This window comes from Pagrus major, chromosome 7, assembly GCF_040436345.1.
Source record: "Pagrus major chromosome 7, Pma_NU_1.0".
Lineage (NCBI taxonomy): Eukaryota > Metazoa > Chordata > Actinopteri > Spariformes > Sparidae > Pagrus > Pagrus major.
The window spans coordinates 4,309,830-4,328,913 of NC_133221.1; the positions used below are offsets into that span (position 1 = coordinate 4,309,830).

Consider the following 19,084-nt stretch of genomic DNA (forward strand, 5'->3'; position numbering starts at 1 on the left):
TCCTTTTTGCTGTCCAGGCTGGTTGCTGGTGTCAGTGGAGGCTGATGAAGGTGTGGAGCTTCCTGAACTGATGTTTAAACTCTGTGTTGTTGTCGGTGTGGATGTTGACCCGACTGATGTTGATGGGACTGATGGTGGACGAGGACGGAGAGTCTGGGTTGGTTTTGTGATTGAAGCTGTGAAATATGAAAGTCACAATAAAACAATCTGATGTTACTCACTAATTCTCTGCAAACCAGCCCATGTGTTTATAATCATTCAGCTAAATGCTGGAAATTATTGTGTCTGCTGCAACAATATTTAACTGCAGTGAGACAGTTTGAGTTTATGAGGTATTTCACAGATGACTGAAGGAGATTTCATCAGAAAAGTTGCAGCTCTAAATTTAAAAAAAATGGATTAAACATGTTGGTTTATTTGAATCATCAGCAGCCGACAGTGAACAGTTAATTCAAAGACTCTCAGTAGAAACTCACCATCTTCAACTTTGATCTCAAAGTCCTTGTTTGAGATATAACCTCCGTCCAATCTACATGTGTAGCGCCCCGAGTCAGACTTGGTCAGGTTTGTGATGCTCACGAACAGAACTGAAGAAGATAATATGTCAGCTGCTTCTTTCCATTCGATGCTGTATCTGCCTCTCTGAGCTCTGTCACCAGTTGTTTCAACAAGAATGTCTTTTTCTTCACATCCTTCCTTACAGAAGATCTTCCTGCTTCCAGAGAACAAGAAGTCGCAGCCACGTGTGATGTTTCCTCCTTCCTTTACTGTAGTAATTTGTGCATTGATGAGTCCAGTGTTTCCATCCTGCAGAGCTGTTGAAAAGATGAACAGTCAATAGTTACTATCTTCCTGTAACACACTTTAGTTTGATGATAATGAACAGATCCACAGAGTCAAACTGGGAGCTGCTCAGTTCAAACACTTTGTTCCATTTTATTTTGTCAGCAGACAATCGAACAAACCTCCTGCAGAGAAAGACTCAACATGAAGTTAAAGATCCTGAAAAAGCTAAAAAATGGAATTCCCATTTCTCATATGAAAATGAAATTGTTAATTATTTTGGGTGTGTTGTTCTCAGTTTGTCTCTCAGGCTGCTGACAGCAGTTCACTGCTGCAGCTCCTCTACTGGAGATGATCAAAATAAAAAAAAATAAAAAATTGTTTTCTCTCTTGAGCTCTAAGATGGGAACCAAAGTTAATAAAAGCAAGAAGCATCAACTTCTCTATTTCTCTGAGTTGTCACTGTGGTTTCTTTCTGCTAAAGAAGTGAGGTTTCCTGTGTAGCAGGTACTTCTGTAACAGTCACACAAATACAACAAAAAGTAACAATAAAACAAGTACAGACGAACAATCATTGAATGCAGATTGTCGGGCTGAAACAAAAGAGTTTGTCTTTAGATTTTGAGGAGATAACAACTTGTAAAGAACCAACTTTTAAAGTGACTCATACCAGACTGAACATCATGTTTACCAACAGAAACCAACAAATAAGGCGGCAGACAGACAGAAATACTGGCCGATAGGAGAAGTGACAAAACAGAGTCCGCTGTTCAACTGTTCAACAAAACTAACTGACCAACATAATAAAGACAGATGAAGATAAATATATAAATAGAGTGTACTCACAGAGGATGAAGATGCAGATCAACATCTGATGGACTTTCATGTTTGAGGCTCTGGTGGTTTCAGACTGTCGCTCTTCTTCTTCTTTGGTAAACCAGGAACTTGTTTATGAAGAGTCCGTCCTCCAAACAACACACATTCAACTCTCCTCCCCTCTTTATTAGTCTCTTTGTCCTCTACAGAGTCAAATATAAGGCTTGGTTGGAACTTAAAGCGACACTACAAGTCATACGTTTGTACAAAAATAAAAAACAATGACTAGAGTATGTCTACACTTCTAGAAAATCTAGAGACGGGTGAAGTGGACATGTAGAGCCGGATTATATTTAGGTCTTACTCATTGAATTGAGGATTTATTTTCACCTCATTACAGCTGATTGTGGAAAGAAGAACCAGGACTGTGTTGGTGAGTTTTATATTGTTCATGTCCAGTTTGAATGAAGTGTGTTTTACAATGAGTTAACGAGGAGATTAAACTCGTCTTGGTGCTGTCAAGGAGAGAAACTAGAACTCAGAAGCTGTACGGTAGGATATTTTTCTTTTTCGTAAAGAAAATGGAAGCAAAAATATTTATTTATTTTCTTGACATTTTGTGAGTTTATTGTGGCGAACTCGATTTTGTTCACATGTCCCAGCTGAAACTATGGGGGCTGTCGCATCTTGCCGGTACAAGGTGGTTATTAGGAGACAGGACTTTTGATGATGTTGGTTCATTTTTTGATGTTTTAAACTAAAATTGTGGCCATATCTTACAGACTGCTCCTTTTTAAAACAAGTGGAAAATCTGCCAGTTTGACCTGTTTCCATTAAAAATCTTCTTCTGTTGTAGGTAGTTTTTGTGCTCCAGTAGATTAAAACAGGATGACCACACAGGCTGATGTTTTAATGTTTCCTTCTTTTAGAAAAACCTTTTTTTATTCTGTATTCTTACAAGAGGATGAACTTTTCAACATCAACATATTTTTGTCTCAGCTTTACAACTCAGGTTAAATAGGCCTATTTTTAAAAAAAAAACAAACAAACACTGTTTTGTCACATAAGCATCATTTCAGCAGGTGTGCTGCTTCATGTAAACTGTTCACGGGGCTTTATCTCCAAATCTATGATTGAATATGTGCATCACCTTTCCTTCCTCTCACACTGAAACATTCAGGACTTCCTCCTCAAAAAAACACAAGATATGATTGAGATATCAAAAGGAAACTGACGGGGCTTAAGACCCCTCGTGGTGCCGGTCCGCCTACCACAGTTTTTACACACTGTGTTCTGAGAACTGGCTGCAGGGCAAATTGTAAACTGTAGATATTTCTACAGGAGGAGATCTGCTCTGTCCTCTCTGAGCTCCTCAGACACTGGGTTGTCCTGCAGGAGGAGAAGAGGGGTTTGGTTTGTATTAATATCAGCTGGTTTCACAAACACTAATGATGCTCAATGTCCCAAATCTACTCAGACTCACCACAGTCACATTAACAAGCTCAACTTCCACAGGAGGATCTGAAAAACATCCAGTTGAGAAGATTAGATCCACTGTTAAAAACACATCCACCTCATTTCATTCAGGTAAAATAATTTGTTTTGTGAGAAATGTGTTGTGTTTCTGTAGCCTCACCTTCAGCTTTACTGGCCCTCTTCCTGCAGAATATCAGCACAGCTGCTGATGATACAAGGAACCAGACGATCAGAGTCAGACGAACATACAGCGGCACACCTGTGGTTGTTTGAGCAGAAGAAAAGGTTTTACACTCGAAATAAAATGTATGTTCCTCTTTCTTGTTCTTTCTTTCAGACTTTTCATGTGACTTGTACCTGCAGTTGGTGTCGTCTGTGTTGGTGTCAGTGTGGAGGCTGATGTTGGAAAAGGTTGGAAAGCTGTTGGAGCTGTGACACACAATGAAACGATCATATACTGATTATACAGAAACAAGGGAATCCTGAAGTTGATATTACTTTTTATTAAAACAATATAAATTGCCTAAAAACTGTATTTTTAATCATAAAGCTAAAGGGGCAACAATATTCAATTGGAGTGTGAGAGTTTGAGTTTATAGGATACAATTTGACCGTTTGTGTTCACAATGATGAAAAATACGCAGCTCTGAATACAAATTTAAAAATTGAATAAAAAAATTTAAAAAACTGTCAATTTGAAGAGTCTCAGTAGAAACTCACCATCTTCAACTCTGATCTCAATGTCCTTGTGCGCACTTGAAGACACATTTCTGTCCAGTCTACATCTGTAGCGCCCCGAGTCAGACTTGGTCAGGTTTATGATGCTCACTAACAGAAATGAAGATGATTCATACACTTCTCCTTCGTATCCAATGCCGTATCTGCCTCTCTGAGCTCTGTCACCAGTTGTCTCAACGAGAATGTCTTTTTCTTCACACTCTTCCTTACAGAAGATCTTCCTGCTTCCAGAGAAAGAGAAAAAGAAACACGCAAATGTGATGTTTCCTCCCACCTTTTCAGCAAAAATGGGGATTTTGTCTCCAGTGTTTCCATCCTGCAGAGCTGCTGAAAAGACGACCAAACAATAGTTACTATCTTCCTGTAACACACTGCATTCTGATTAAATTCTGAGTCCGTCAACAAAGATTCAGATCGTTATGAAATCTCATTTCCTACATTTTCATTCAGTCTGATTAACTTTAATTAGAGTTGATTTTTGAAGAAGCTGGAAAAAAGCTGTGCAAACTGTAAAAAGGTAAAGAATGGGTGTCCATCCAGTGGACAAAACATGAACTGCAGTAGAAATAAGCACATAATAATATTATTTATTATTATTTATTTATTTATTTTTAAATCAAGACCAGGGCACACTGGTACCCACTGCATACAGCTGGTGCCCTATTTATTATGTTTTTGCCCCTCAACAGTCGCACTAATGCACAAAAAGCAACGATTAAACAAGAGCAGGAGAAAAATAGTTGAACGCAGATTGTCGGGCTGCAACAAATTAAGTTTGTCTTTAGATGTTGGAGAGATAACTGCCTGTAAAAACTTCCTTTGAAAGTGACTCAAACCAGACTAAACATCATGTTTAACCACAGAAAGATAAGAATCAAAACTGATGTGAGTTGTGATGAATGTTCACGGTCAAACAAATGCTACAAAGATAACCGTCAATAAATGGATAAATTACAAGATAAAGATTAAAAGATATAAATAGAGTGCACTCACAGAGGATGAAGATGCAGATCAACATGTGACGGACTTTCATGTTTGAGGCTCTGATGGTTTCAGACTGTCTCTCGTTTTCTTGTAAACCAGGAACTTCTTTTAAATGATGGAGTCCCTCCTCCAAACAACATGGCTTGGTTGTAACTTACAGTGACATTACATGTCATATGTCACTACAGTATCAGTACAGCAAAGTCTCTTTCTTCTGAGTCATTTTTGTCCATTTTAGAGTCGTATGTGTCTTTTATTTATAACTTCTATAAGTAGAAAATATGCCAGTTTAACCTGTTTCAAGAATTCCTTTTTACTGATTTTTCTTTCTCATTCTTTTAGAAAACCAACAAAACAGTTAATGTGTGTGACTTACAGCCTGAGTTGAATATGTGCATCACCTTTTCCTTCCTCTCTCGCACTAAAACATTCAGGATTTCCTCCTCAAAGTAACGGAAGCTTGTAGGTTGAGATACGATCAAAAACTGGTACCATTACTTCTTCTTTAAAAAGGCAGCATGTTGCTCAGAAACATACATTTACAGATGGTTTAAGATGTGGTCATGTCCACAGTCTTTTCTGCCACTGCAAAAAATATATTTCCTCCCCTTTACTGGGGCATAGACAGATAAATCAATTTCTATAATGTAAAAAACTTTCTGCACATTTAATGTCAATTAAATGATATACTATAGGGAGCTGGGGACGTCCCCACTATTACTAAGCCGGGAAAATAAGAAAAATTCATTCTTGACATCAGGCCAAAGTTATTTCCCAACATGTTAGCAATTTAATTCAGTCGGCCTATAACGTTGATTCACTCTTCTTCAGGGTTTAAACGTGATCACAGTTAAATTATTGAGGTTTTAAGTAACTGGAGACAAAACTTTTTATACTCCACGTAGCTTCATCATAAAGCCTTAATTATAAAAACTACTCACGGGAATTAGTTAAGAAATATAAACGTTATCGTGCTTTTTATTGATCCAAACACCAGCCTCACGTTCACTTCAGCCAGTCTCCCCCTGACCAATATGGCGGCGACTTGGACGTTTTTATTTATTTATTTATTTTCTTTAGTATAATGTTAATTAATCAGTCACACCAGTTCAATATATAAGTAACAGAGGGGAAAAAAAATACAAAAGTCACAATAATGGCAGAATAAAGACAAAAATAGATAAAGGCAAATAAATAAGTAAGTATAAGGAAGTTAATCAGATTAGATCAGATTAAGAAACTCAAGATAACAAACATTTTCAGATTACACATAATTGAAGGGATGTGGTTGAATTAACAAGTAACGTAAAGCTTTAGTTCTGGTATTCAAGTCATCTGTTATTTAGTTAGTTTTTCATAAAATGAATCCGTTACTGGAAAAAAGTGCTGCCATCCGGCGCCTGTGGAGAAGCTTTTTATTCAGATTACCACCAATTTAAACTGTAACAGAAAACAGTTACTGATATTTTGAATTTTTAATACGTAAGCCAACTGAAGCTGTTACTTGCATCATCTTACTCCCCAACCCTGAACCGTGACAACCTCAATGTAAAGTCGCAACATAAAGAAATGTAAAGTTTCAGTTCAGTCTCACTCAGATACCAGAACCCGACCGTGACATCATAGACTGATATTGGTCCATCACAGATACATCGTATTGGCGTATTTGTTGCCTGATATGTGACGATATGAAAACTTTTCCTTTTGTGATTATAATGCAGAAGACAGATGAGATGCTTGGCATAATTTATATTTATTACATTTCCAGTACATTTACTGTGTCAGTGCACTGCTGTCATCTTAGACAATAAGGTTTATTGTTAAACTTGACAATAGATTCATTTTGTCTATTGATGATTAAAAAGCATCTTATAGAAGCAAACAAGTAACGGCAATAAAAAATAATAATAATAAAAGAACATAAATAAAAATATATAACATAAAAAAATATACCAGAAATATTTACAGATTTTGATGATGACAAAGGACGAGCTGGATCCAATCTAATAGGTGCCGGTCCCGGATCCTGTTCTGGAGTTAGCTGTGCAGCTAGCGATCCAGACTGGGAGCTCGGAGCACTGGGGGGAGTGTTGGTGTTTACACCTCACACAGGAGCTTTGGTCCAGGACGGACTGGGCCCAACTGGTTAACTATATATATATAAAACTTCAGTATATTTTTCTGCAGCACAAAACACAAACGTCATAACTTAAAAACTATTTCTTCACTTTCTGTCGATAACAATCATTTTTGAATGTTTTCAAGTAAAATTCTTGCATATTGCACCTTTAAGATAAGCTTAACTAACAGTGGAAATAGTAAAAGTAGCTCTAACTTGAAGCAAACTGTTGAGCTCTGAGAGAGTAAATGTGGCGTCGACAGCGCTGAAGCTACACATGAGGCAAAGTAACGGTCGAGTAAAGAGGAGGTGATGCGTCTTCCACGCGGTTGCCGTCTGAGGCCGCTCCTCGGGGCACAGAGTAGATGACATTATCTGCATCACCACGGGGGGCGCTGTTGAGCGAGGCAGCTGTGCTGTTGGAAAAGTCCACCTCAGAGTAGGTGAGTTTATTTGAGTCATCTTCAGTCTGGAAGTAAACAAACAGAGGTCAAAGGTCAAAGGTTATTTACTCTATCCTTCTCTGCAAAAATGTTTCCTCTAAAGTAACAATCTCACTTGTCACAACGGATGCAAAAAAAAATGTATATTTAATTTTACAGCTGCTGTATATTGATGTGGGACAGAGAAACAGCTTTTGTGAAATGTGTAAAAATCAAACTATCATTGTCACTTTATCTGAAGGGATGTGGTCTTAATGTGTAAAACCGAAACTGTCACTGTTGTTTTCACTTACTTTCTTCTCACAAGTGGCTGCAGCGACCGAACCGTTTGTATCTGTGGCTTCTTCTGCATTCGGTTTGACGTATTTGACATAAGTGTAAACTGTAGATATTTCTACAGGAGGAGAGCCGCTCTCTCTGTCCTGTCTGATCTCCTCATACACTCGGTTGGCCTGCAGGAGGTGAACAGGGGTTTGTTTTAATATCAGTCACAAACACTAATCATTATTGATTTACTCAAACTCACCTCAGTCATGTTAGCAAACTCAGTTTCCACAGGTTGTCCTGAAAGACATCCAGTTGAGAATATTAAAACATCTGGTTTTAGTCAAAGAGACACATCCAGCACAGATACACCGATCAACCTGCTCATGCTTCCTATTATTATTATTATACTTGAGATGTGGTAATAATTTATTTCTAATGTGCATGTCAATATTTGCATTTATCAGGGGAATCAGTGGGTGAAGGAGTAGCTATAGCTGGGTTTATCCCTCTAATAGATGTCTACTCTCTTTTTAAATCTTGCAAGATGTTATCACATGTAATCTAGGAAGGCAGCTTTTTGAGCAGACTTCTTCAAACTGAACGATGACCACATTGCTAATAGTCCCTTTCACACGGTCACGTTTGTGTTCCCACCACGTCAGTCTGAAGGACCAAAATGAGGAAGTAAATTACTTAAAAAAAACAACTGAAGCAGTTTTCACACACAAGGAAACAACCAGCCATACTACGTTGTTTGTACTTTCTGTTGCATGACTCTGATGTTTAAGCTGGATGTAAGGTTTCATCAGGCTTCATGTGTAGTTGTTGGGTCCATAACTGTCAGCAGAAGCTAGATAGCACTTAAAAATCACAGACTGATGGTGTGAGTCGCAAAATAAGCATCTGGTGCTACAGTAGCAACGAGAGAAGGTTTATTGCTCAGCCAGCTTCTGTTGTGACCAGTTTGTGTCATCTGTGGTTACGTCAGTCATAGCTTCCTATCTAACATACTGACTCACAGAAGGCACTTACAGTTCTACAGGGTAAACATCTGGGCTGTGAGGCCCACTTGCACGTGTATTGAAAATCACCTGCTGGTGCCGAATGTGGGCCGTGCACAATGTGAGACACGAGGAACTCAGTTCATTGGTTTGTTGTATTTGTGGGATCAAGCACACACACGTCTTTGCTTTTGGTTGTGGCTGCAATTTCATCAGTCACAGTTCTCCAAAGTTGAACTCCACAGGAAGCCATTTACTTCACCATCAGATGCAATTGTTCTGTTTTTTTAGCCGCTGCGTCGCTTGCACAGAATGAAAGTGAAAGGGAGGCAAAAGTTCATTTTGCGTATCTGTGACCGCAGCCTTCTTGTTTCTCCAAGCCCACAGCCCAAAGAGTTCAAAAACTGTGTTTAGTGTTGTACAAAACTTCCATGGATTGAAAAGTTATAATATAAAGAGCCATGATTGACACTGTTTGTAGATTGTATGCGTGTGTGCGTGCATGCGTGCGTGCATGTGTGTGTGTGTGTGTGTGTGTGTGTAGCCTCACCTTTAGGTTTACTGGCCCTCCGCCTGCAGAGAAACAGCACAGCCACTGATAACATGATGACCATGGTGACCAGAGCCAGACCCACATACAGCAGCACACCTGTGGACATTTGATCTGAACATTATTTTACATGTTGTTTTGCATAACTGGACTTCCAGGTACATGTTGGGACTGAGTGGTCCATTCATGCAGTGTTATCATTTTCAATGGTGACATCAACTGTAAAATGATATCATAAATCAACACTTTCTAACAAAAAAAGGGTCAACAGACGGTGAAATGTTCCACACAGAGAAGCAAACACATTCAGGTATTTGCATGTTAACATTTCAGTACATGTATTTACTTTGTTGAATTATGTAAATGTACCTGGACCATCAGCTCTTTGTTGCTGTCCAGGCTGGTTGCTGGTGTCAGTGGAGGCTGATGAAGGTGTGGAGCTTCCTGAACTGATGTTTAAACTCTGTGTTGTTGTCGGTGTGGATGTTGACCGGACTGATGTTGACGGGACTGATGGTGGACGAGGACGGAGAGTCTGGGTTGGTTTTGTGATTGAAGCTGTGAAATATGAAAGTCACAATAAAACAATCTGATGTTACTCACTAATTCTCTGCAAACCAGCCCATGTGTTTATAATCAAACAGCTAATGCTGGAAATTAATGTGTCTGCTGCAACAATATTTAACTGCAGTGAGACAGTTTGAGTTTATGAGGTATTTCACAGATGAATGAAGGAGATTTCATCAGAACATTTGCAGTTCTAAGTAAATTTTATAAAAAATAGATGAAACATGTTGGTTTATTTGAATCAGCAGCAGCCGACAGTGAGCAGTTAATTCAAAGACTCTCAGGAGAAACTCACCATCTTCAACTCTGATCTTAAAGTCCTTGTTTGCGAAAAGACCTCTGTCCACTCTACATGTGTAGCGCCCCGAGTCAGACTTGGTCAGGTTTGTGATGCTCACATACAGAACTGAAGATGTTTGACCTGTTTTTTCATATACGATGCTGTATCTGCCTCTCTGAGCTCTGTCACCAGTTGTTTCAACAAGAATGTCTTTTTCTTCACATCCTTCCTTACAGAAGATCTTCCGATTGTCAAAGACAGTAAAGGAGAAGGAACACGTATGTGTGAAGTTTCCTCCTTCCTTTCCTGTAATAGGTTCTGCATTGATGAGTCCAGTGTTTCCATCCTGCAGAGCTGTTGAAAAGGTGAACAATCAATAGTTACTATCTGGGCTTCCTGCAAGATGATGCAGTCTGCTTGACTCAACCAGTCTTTGACTGAGGGCTTAATCCACCAGAAAAATGTCATTTGGATTATTTCACTAAACATTTTAACCATGACAATCTTATATTCTGACTCTGATTTCACTCATATAAAAAGAAAAAACAACAATAAACACATGGAAACCTTCAAACTGAATGTGAGGTGAATTTTAGAGTCGGCGTGATTGCCTCCAAAGTCTTGGCTGAAAGTGTTTCAACTTGATTGTGAAGTTTTTACTTATATATTTGAGTTTTTTGTGAATTAGATGATTTTGCTCATCTTAAAACAGCATAAGCGAAAATATAAAAGAGGAATAATTGATGATAGGGAGTTAAACTTATGGTTTCTTGCATGAAAATGGTATTTCATCTTTTTCATGTGAAATGAACTATTAACTATTAAACTATTAAAACTATTTTTTAAAGTTTTTGGACCAGTATTGATCAGCTGATAATAATAATAATAACCAAATATTTCAGGAATAAGCAAGTCATCTCAACGAAATGTTTTCACAAACTGTCTTTTTTTCATGATGTTACATAATTTAGTTGTGACATGCAGCTTTTTTTCTTTCTTTTTTTTGGCTGAAAAATGAAAGTCTCAAACATTGTTGAGCAACACATACATGGACATAAGTAATTATCCATGGTTATTGTTACGGCCTGTTAAATTCTGGGGCGGACTTGTGTGTTTTTTGGTGTTTTTTTCTGTTTGCTGTGTTTGCAGAGGTGCAGTGGGAGGCTGGGTGGAGTTTCACCTCACCGGAGCTGCAGACGCACACCTGTGGCAGGTTGGCAATCAGTGCCTGCTTAAAAGCCTTGGTCTCCACGCTACCTGCTGCCAAATGATTTCGCTACATCGCAGTGGTATATGGCTCCTGTTAAGACGCTTCACAAAGCTCTTGTCAGTATCTTTGTGTATTATTCTCTAGATCTAATTATCGTTTGCTCTCCCTCCAGCGATCACCTGCGTTCCCGGCAACCAGTCGCTCTACACCCCACAACCCAGCTCTCCGCACCCCTGCAACCGACACCCTCACCCCGAGCTCAACCCGAGCCTCCCCTCCTACCTGGTCCTCCAGCACCACAGTGAGCGACCTCTCCTCCAACACCTCTCCCTGCCCCGACGGATTCACCAGCCCAGAGTTTATCACGCCTTGCCCCTGCACATTTCCATTCAACTCAGTAAATCTACCTGAACTCTACTTCTGCCTCGCTGTCCGCTTTTGGGTCCTGCCTCACACCATACAGCGTAACAGTTATAGAGCAAACAAAAGGTCAAAACACATCAATGCTCTACTTCCTCCATCTCACACCCCTCTTTGCATAAACGTAGATACTGTAGATCTGTAGTTTCCTGTGCTGTGAGACTAAAATAAACTCGTCCCTCTGTTACAGTCAAAATACAACAAAGCCTGCAATGCCTTATTTTACAAATAAGAACGTGCAGCAAAACAACAGGCGTGTTTAAAAAATAATAAAACAATAAAAACAGAAATTATAAAGAAGAAGAAGAAGAAGACATGTATTTCTTGGAACATTATTAATACTGCAACGTAAAGTGACTCATGCCGGATGCTGGCCACCATATTTAACCACAAAAACCAACTACATGACTGATATGAGCTGTGCAAAGTCCACCAATAGGAAACTGTTTCCCCCTGCTGAAAAGTAAACTATAAAGAAAAGAAAAGAGAGAAAAAATGATGATTTCAAAAGAGAAAATGTTTTTTTTAAAATAGAGAGAGTGTACTCACAGAGGAGGAAGAAGCAGATCCACGTGTTACAGAGTTTCATGTTTGACGCTCTGATGGCTTAATGCTGCTTCTCTTTTCTCTTCACTGGCAAACCAGGAACTTCTCACTTCTCTAAATTATGGAGTCCCTCCTCCAAACACCACTCTCAACTCCCCTCCCCTCTAGCCAATTAGCTGTGAGTTTGTGTGTGAGTTTGTATTAAAACTGTGCCTGGTTGTGACTTAAAGTGAAATTAAAGTCATATTATTCTACAATGCATAAAAAAAACTCCATCTTATTAACATTTTAATCTGTTATTTACTCCGATAAGTCTACAAGTGAGAATATCAAACAGTTTAACCTGCTTCCAATACAAATCCAGTTGGTCAAGTTGTTAATAAAGATATTTTTTAATTTTGTACTCAAAAAATACAACTGCATGTTCAGAGTGCACTTCAAGAAGTTGTTGCATCTTTCTGTCTGTAGAAACTATGCTGTGAGAACTTTTCTCTCCACCTTCTATTTGTGTCCTTTTACTGACTTCACACGTCTCTGCATGTCGCCTACCACCCTCTGCAAGGGAAGTGCAACGTAAACCCCTCCATTTAATGCATCTATCTTTCTTTGTTGAAGGACAAAAGTAGTCACTTAGTACTGCACTTCCAGCAAGTTAATGGACTAACAAGAGATAGATGAAAGCAAATGACATCAAAATGGATGGTGAAAACTGAAGCAGCAGAGGCATTCTGACTTGTACTCCCAAATTCAAAAACAATTGTACATTTTCCCGAAGGCAATGCTCTTTTGTTAGTTTTTAAACTCCAGTTTGCAGAGTTGGAAAGAGTGATAAATTATTGTTAAGGTAGGTGACTACATAAAATTGACTAAAGTATATACGTTAATGTGCTATGTTTGGTTGATCGGAGGTTTCGTGAAGTGGAGACTGGTGCAGGACTGTCACGTCGGACAAACTGAAAAACAGCTTTACCAAGGAGACACAGCTGAAATAAATGAGTACCCACGGTAACAAATCAGATGTTCTTTTGGTATTTAAACATTTGGATGTGTTATCTAAAAGCGCAAATAACATGATGGTGTCATCTGCATAAACATGGATGCTACCAATACCTAAAATATGTGTTTGTTAACTTTAAAGATCGTTTCTCTTCCTTTATCTGATGTATTTCTGCTAAACAACAAGATGTTGAGCAGGTTATAGCAGGGAGGCATCATGATCAGGTATCAGAAGTAAATGCAGGGAGGAGCAGTGTGAGTGAATGGAGGAGGGTCATGTGCAGTTGTTTAAAGATGGTTGCAGTTTTGTTCCTGTAACAGCATGAGGTCACCATTCACAGATTAAAAAAAAACTTGAGAGGAAGGAAAACATTTTTTTTTAATGCCTATGAGACTGGCACATTGAGCAAGAGCTAAATTCTGAGAAGGGGTGAGATCATATGTCATAGTTTACTGAGGAACTATATATGTTCCTTTCAAAATCAGACAGAAAGCGACTGGACCGAGAGACGTGATCGGCCGAGAGACGTGATAGTGGCAGTTCTGCAGTTTCGTGACTTTGGTTTTTATTTCAGAATGAACATCCACCATGTTGTGCTCTTCTGCTTTTCATCAGGTGAGACTGACTGTCTGTTTATTGCTGCAGAACACACTTCTTTTAGAACGTACCCTTGTGTAAATGTTTTTTATGTTGTTTATAACACGTTGTTTTATGCTAATCTATTCTTACTGCATAAAAAAGTCAGGGTAGGGCGACATCTTTATTTTAAAGATACATAGTGATAGTTAAAAAGTTTGAATACTGCTAATTTAAAAAAAGGAAGTTCTTTCACTGAAACCACCACTGACATCTGACCGGATACAGTACCGACACAGGTCGAGCTGGGCTGTCAGGGACTGAATTTTCTTTTTTTACCTGAATCGATATTTAGTAGTACTGATGTAAGTAACCCCAGTCAGGATAAGAGTGTTATGCAGTAAGTCTACAATAAACTTCTGACCATAAGTCTCGCTCTTTGTTTCAGCAGCAGTGATCGATGGAAACGCTGGCCTTGTCGACGCACAAACAAAAATGGAAGGTGAAGATTTCACGATTCAATTTGCCCTTTACGTGCCGCCAGGAAGCAGAATATATCTCAGTAGGAACGACGGCGGGAAAGAAGAAATCCTCGTAGAAACACATGGGAACAGAATGCAGAGTGGCAGATTCAGAATTAGATATGACAAAATTGACCTAAAAGTGCATGCAGTCATCACGGATCTGAACCTGTCTGACACAGGACGGTATGAAGTTGGTGTGGGCGATTCTTCCTCCCACGATCCATACGGGGAGTTTGAGATCAAAGTTAGAGGTAAGTTTCACCTAAAAATGATACTCAGTTTAGAAACAGAAGCTTTTTTATAGAAGAACCTTTATATTCTAAAAACATTGTAACTTTAATTTTGATATTAAAGTGCATTTGTGAGCCGTGCTGAAGGTTAACATTTTCTCCATTTTATTCCTTAGTTGACTGCTGCACGCTTTAGGCTCAATTTAGATTTTTATGTTTTGATAACGCTGTACTTATGATCTGGTTAGGTTTAGGACAAGATCATGTTTTGACTTAAAATACCTGGTTTTGTCACCACAGATACTGTCAATTAAAAAGAAGCACTCAGTTTCTTCTGTACTTGATTGGCCGTTACTGCCTGTGATCAATAAATAGTGGCTGATCACTTCATTGTTTACTGACACCAAGTTATGCATCAATCAACGCTGTCCGTATACAAACAGAGCAGCTTTAAGAACCGGACTTTTAAGTGTTTGTGATTATTGACCATGAAGTGTGTTCCCACCAGAAAAATGAGAGAAAATAATAAACAACTGTGGTCGTATCGTGCAAATTCAAGAACTACTGAAGGCTGACAGAAACATAAATGGTGAAAGATGGTGCAACAGCTTCAGGAACAGAAACATTTTCTTTTCAAGTCACAATAATTTTTTCTGCCGTAACATTTTCTTAAGAGCATGTTCGATTAGTTACCTGTAAAATTAAACCGGTTACTTTGAAGACTGAGATTGTAGGCTACCGAAAACATAACCTTGTGAAATGAAATTCCCTCGTTGCTTGTGATCCCGCCAAAAAATAATCAGTTACTTTTGTTAAGTAACAATTGTTTAAGGCCAATATATTATACAATCGGCCCCCTATAAACCTCGCTTTCACTATGTTTTTCTGTCGGCCACCGGGCACGAAGTCCCCCAGGGAAATAAAGGTAGACCGTCAACATACTTACCGACCATAGGACCTCAAAAATAGGGAGGATTTTGAAACCAAAACGGCGTGTTGGGGTCCCTACCCCCGAACAAATAACAAAATAATAAGTCAAATGCAACAAAATGTTTATGTCCAATCGTTCTCTCCAGGGCGGGACGGGACGCAACGGTACAGCAGACTACTCATTGTACATTGGCAGAAACAGGTTGTGGTTACTAAAAGGGGACAAATTGTTATGAATCTGGAGAAATCTGGGAGAATTGTGACCCCGGGAGGAAAATTGGAAGAGGGAGATGAAAAACGTCAGTCTCCTGGGTTGGCAATTATGACTCTCGATCCAGTCAATCTGGCACCATTTCTCATGTTTTGTGTTTTGTTGTCAGCAGTTGCTACTCTGAGGAAAAACAAAAATAATCAATTTTCTTGACGTCAGCGACAACGTCAATGATACTACTTATAAAACGCTGGGGAACAGGGGGGTTGTCTTTTTCCACTTTAAGATAAAATAAAGTATTTTTTCCACCATTGCTGATTGTCAAGGACCAATCAAAGAGTAGGTCAGAAGTTGCTGCAGGTCTAAAAAAAAAGGTGGGTGACTTATACAGTATGAGGTAATCATGACAGTTCATGCTCCGGTAACACTGAGTCAACGAAAGCTGACATCACACCTCTCTCGTGGTTGTTTTGGGCAAAATTCACTTCCTGTTTCTATAGAACTGCAGAGTGGGTGGCTGGTTTTCAGGTTCAGTTGAAGCTGCCCACGCTAATTTAGGTTAAAGGTAACCGCCTCAAAATCAAATTGATTTACTGTCTTGTGTCAGTTGTTATACATCTGCCTGACTCAATGTTTGAATTGTCTCTAACATGCCTTGTTTCGACAGTTTGCCTAAAAGTGTAAAATGACAAAATGTTTAGATGTTAGTAAAGGAAATAAGTCAAATAAATGAATAGATACAAATAAAGCAATCATAAAAAGATAACTGGGAACATTAAAGGCGCAGTGTGTAAGAATTGTAGTTCACATTCACAAATTACCTAAAAGTATCATCTGAATTTAAACAGTGTTGACGTTACGCCAAAGACATCTCAGTATTATGTTGGAGACATGTCTACTGAAGTTAGCATGCTAACCAGCTAACTCCGGCACGTCCTGGTTCGTAATACCACTTTGTACCTCAAGAGGTGATAGTCATGGTTTCAAAATCTGCTTAATTTAAGCGACATTAGGCTAGTTTTTCTGTAAAGGCGGTTCAAAATATTGGTAGACGTGGGCTGCTTGTTTGTGGCTTGTTTTTATAAAGGTGTAGTTGCTTATTTGGGCTTGATCTCCAGGCCCAGGTCTTAGCTGTCCATAGCTTCAGCTGGGAAATCTTCAAGTTGTAAAGTTAGTTAGAATAGTTTGCCTGTAAAGACGGACTAGTGAGTAGATGACAACCTCTGTAGTCTCGTTTAGCCACCTGTTGGCAACCGAAAGGTGCGATATGTATGTAAGATGTAAGAATTGGCCACCTGTCAGATGCAAACTCAAAACAAAAAAGGGGCAGCACATCACCAGAGTAGCTGCTAAATGTTCAGACTGGGAGCTTGATACCAGGGGAGTATTAGTGTTTACGCCACCACAGGAGCTTAAACTGGGACAAGACAGGGCAAGTTAGCTTTTTCACTTCATGTGTTCATTTGTTTTTTTTTTCCAACAGCTCTGTGTGAGCAAGCTGTCTATGAAGAGCCCAGAGTCTACAGCAGCGCCGAGGGAGGAAACATCACCATCGAGTGCTCCTTGTCTGCACATGCTTTAAACAGGAAGTTCCTCTGTAGGGACAAATGTCACAGATTTCTCTTTGACACCCACGCTGAGAGAGCCATGAGCAACAAATACGAAATCACACAGGGGAAAAATGGGCTGTTTAATGTGACCATCACACGTCTGACCTGGTCGGACTCAGGACGCTACAGTTGCGGCGTGGGACGACGAGAACGAACAAATCAATGTCAGGCGTTTGAGATCACTGTTACTGGTGGTGAGTTTCTAATGGAAGTCATGAAAATGTCCCTGCATGTTTCTAGAGGCTTGAAGAAAGTGTCGACTCTCAACAATCTGATATATTTTGACAAAAATTAGCTTAAAGGCGCTGTATGGCCACCTGTTGATGGTGGCTTGCTTGCTTGTTTGTTTCTTCCATTTCATTTAGTCTTGTGTCAAATGTCCTAGTTAGTTTTAATCGTATCAATCGTTTGTTTATTTCTTAGTTGACTAAATGTCTGAGCATTTCTAAAGTTACTAATAGAGCGATTTAATGCATTTCTAATTGGATTTCAGTGTTATTATTACAGTCACTTTGTCCAGCAAAAAATTAAGTGTTTTTGTTGATGTTTTTTTAAAGGATTTATCCGAACCGCACCGTTTCAGCCATCGTGCCACCAGAAAAAGTAGCTCCCAGAGAATAGTGTTGGCAAAATGGCTGCAGAATCAGACTCTGAAGTTTTTCCTGAAAAGGGTTTCCTTCCACTACTTTGAGTTCATAAGAGAAAAACACAAACATGTAATTGTAAAACTCTCTCTTTGTATTGAGAAGCTGAGGGAAAATCTCTACAGCGAGAGAAGGAATGCACACACACAGTATACTGTATATATTTACTTAATTACTGTACTTAACTACATTTTAGGTGCCTCTACTTGAGCATTTCCATTTTCTACGACTTCGTACTTCCATTTAATATCAGATCAGCAAAAAGGTTTTTAGTGGAAGCACCCCGAGTAAATGAATCCGTCTTTAGTTGTTTGTGATTCCTCATCGTTTGACCAGTTGTTTCCTTTCTCTTGTGACTGTTCACCAGGCGGCGCCTTGCGTCCACTCGTCTGTCTGACTGTGGTTGTGCTGTTGGTCGGTTGCGTGCTGCTCCTCTACAAATGGAGGATCAGAATTGTTGATTGTGAGTCATCCGTCTGCTCTTATCTGCACTTTGAAATAATTACAACCAGACAACACACAAGGAAAACACCTCTGTTGTACTTCACGTTCACAGATGTAAACACCAGGGGAAGTGCAGAAAACCCGGAGGTGACTTTCTTTAATTATTTGAATCTCATCATCATCATCAGCCGTCTGGGCCGTTACCGTGGCTGCCCATGTGTTTCAGGTGCCAGTGCTTGTCACTTCATGTTACTGTTTCTTGTTTGTTTTTTCAGACTTCTGTCTATGACGACTGTGCTCCAGTGTCCACATATGAAGGATCACTCTACCTGGACCTTGATCCACACGGCAGGGATCACAGCCCGTACTGTACACTAGAGACATCGCCGTATGTGGATGTTGAACCTTCACGAGCACAAGCTCAAAGTTCAGTTGAAACAGAATAAAATTAAGTACTTCACGTTCATTTCTTCCAGTTCTCTTTTTTTTCTTCTCTTTTAATGAGCTGCTCTGAGCTGTTACTGTTCAACACAACGTCTTACTCATCCATCTCCAGAGCGGTGAACCCAGAAATCAGTTAGCATTTTTGCACATCTGGTTCCTTCGTCCCAAAGTCAGCAAGGTTTTTGAATTGATTTTTTAGTTAAATGCCTGAAATAAGGTGTGTGGTTACCACAGGCTGAAGACATTTACACGTTTTGTTCTACGACATAAAATA

The 19,084-nt window shown here is 39.3% G+C and overlaps 2 protein-coding genes across 2 annotated transcripts; one reads left to right on the plus strand and one right to left on the minus strand.

The window, feature by feature from the left end:
• Positions 1-6,567: 6,567 nt before the first annotated feature.
• LOC140999313 (uncharacterized) lies at positions 6,568-11,094 on the minus strand. The gene is made up of 7 exons (XM_073469648.1): positions 11,073-11,094; positions 10,040-10,378; positions 9,547-9,735; positions 9,178-9,276; positions 7,886-7,923; positions 7,653-7,811; positions 6,568-7,385 (listed from the first exon to the last, which is right to left on the minus strand). Exons 1-7 carry the CDS (start codon positions 11,092-11,094, stop codon positions 7,188-7,190), a joined length of 1,044 nt encoding a protein of 347 aa, XP_073325749.1. The 3' UTR covers positions 6,568-7,187.
• Positions 11,095-11,513: 419 nt separating this feature from the next.
• LOC141000405 (uncharacterized) lies at positions 11,514-18,832 on the plus strand. Its single transcript, XM_073471133.1, has 7 exons — positions 11,514-11,535; positions 13,772-13,812; positions 14,225-14,548; positions 17,152-17,472; positions 18,290-18,385; positions 18,479-18,513; positions 18,642-18,832. Exons 2-7 carry the CDS (start codon positions 13,773-13,775, stop codon positions 18,810-18,812), a joined length of 987 nt encoding a protein of 328 aa, XP_073327234.1. The 5' UTR covers positions 11,514-11,535; position 13,772; the 3' UTR covers positions 18,813-18,832.
• Positions 18,833-19,084: the final 252 nt, after the last annotated feature.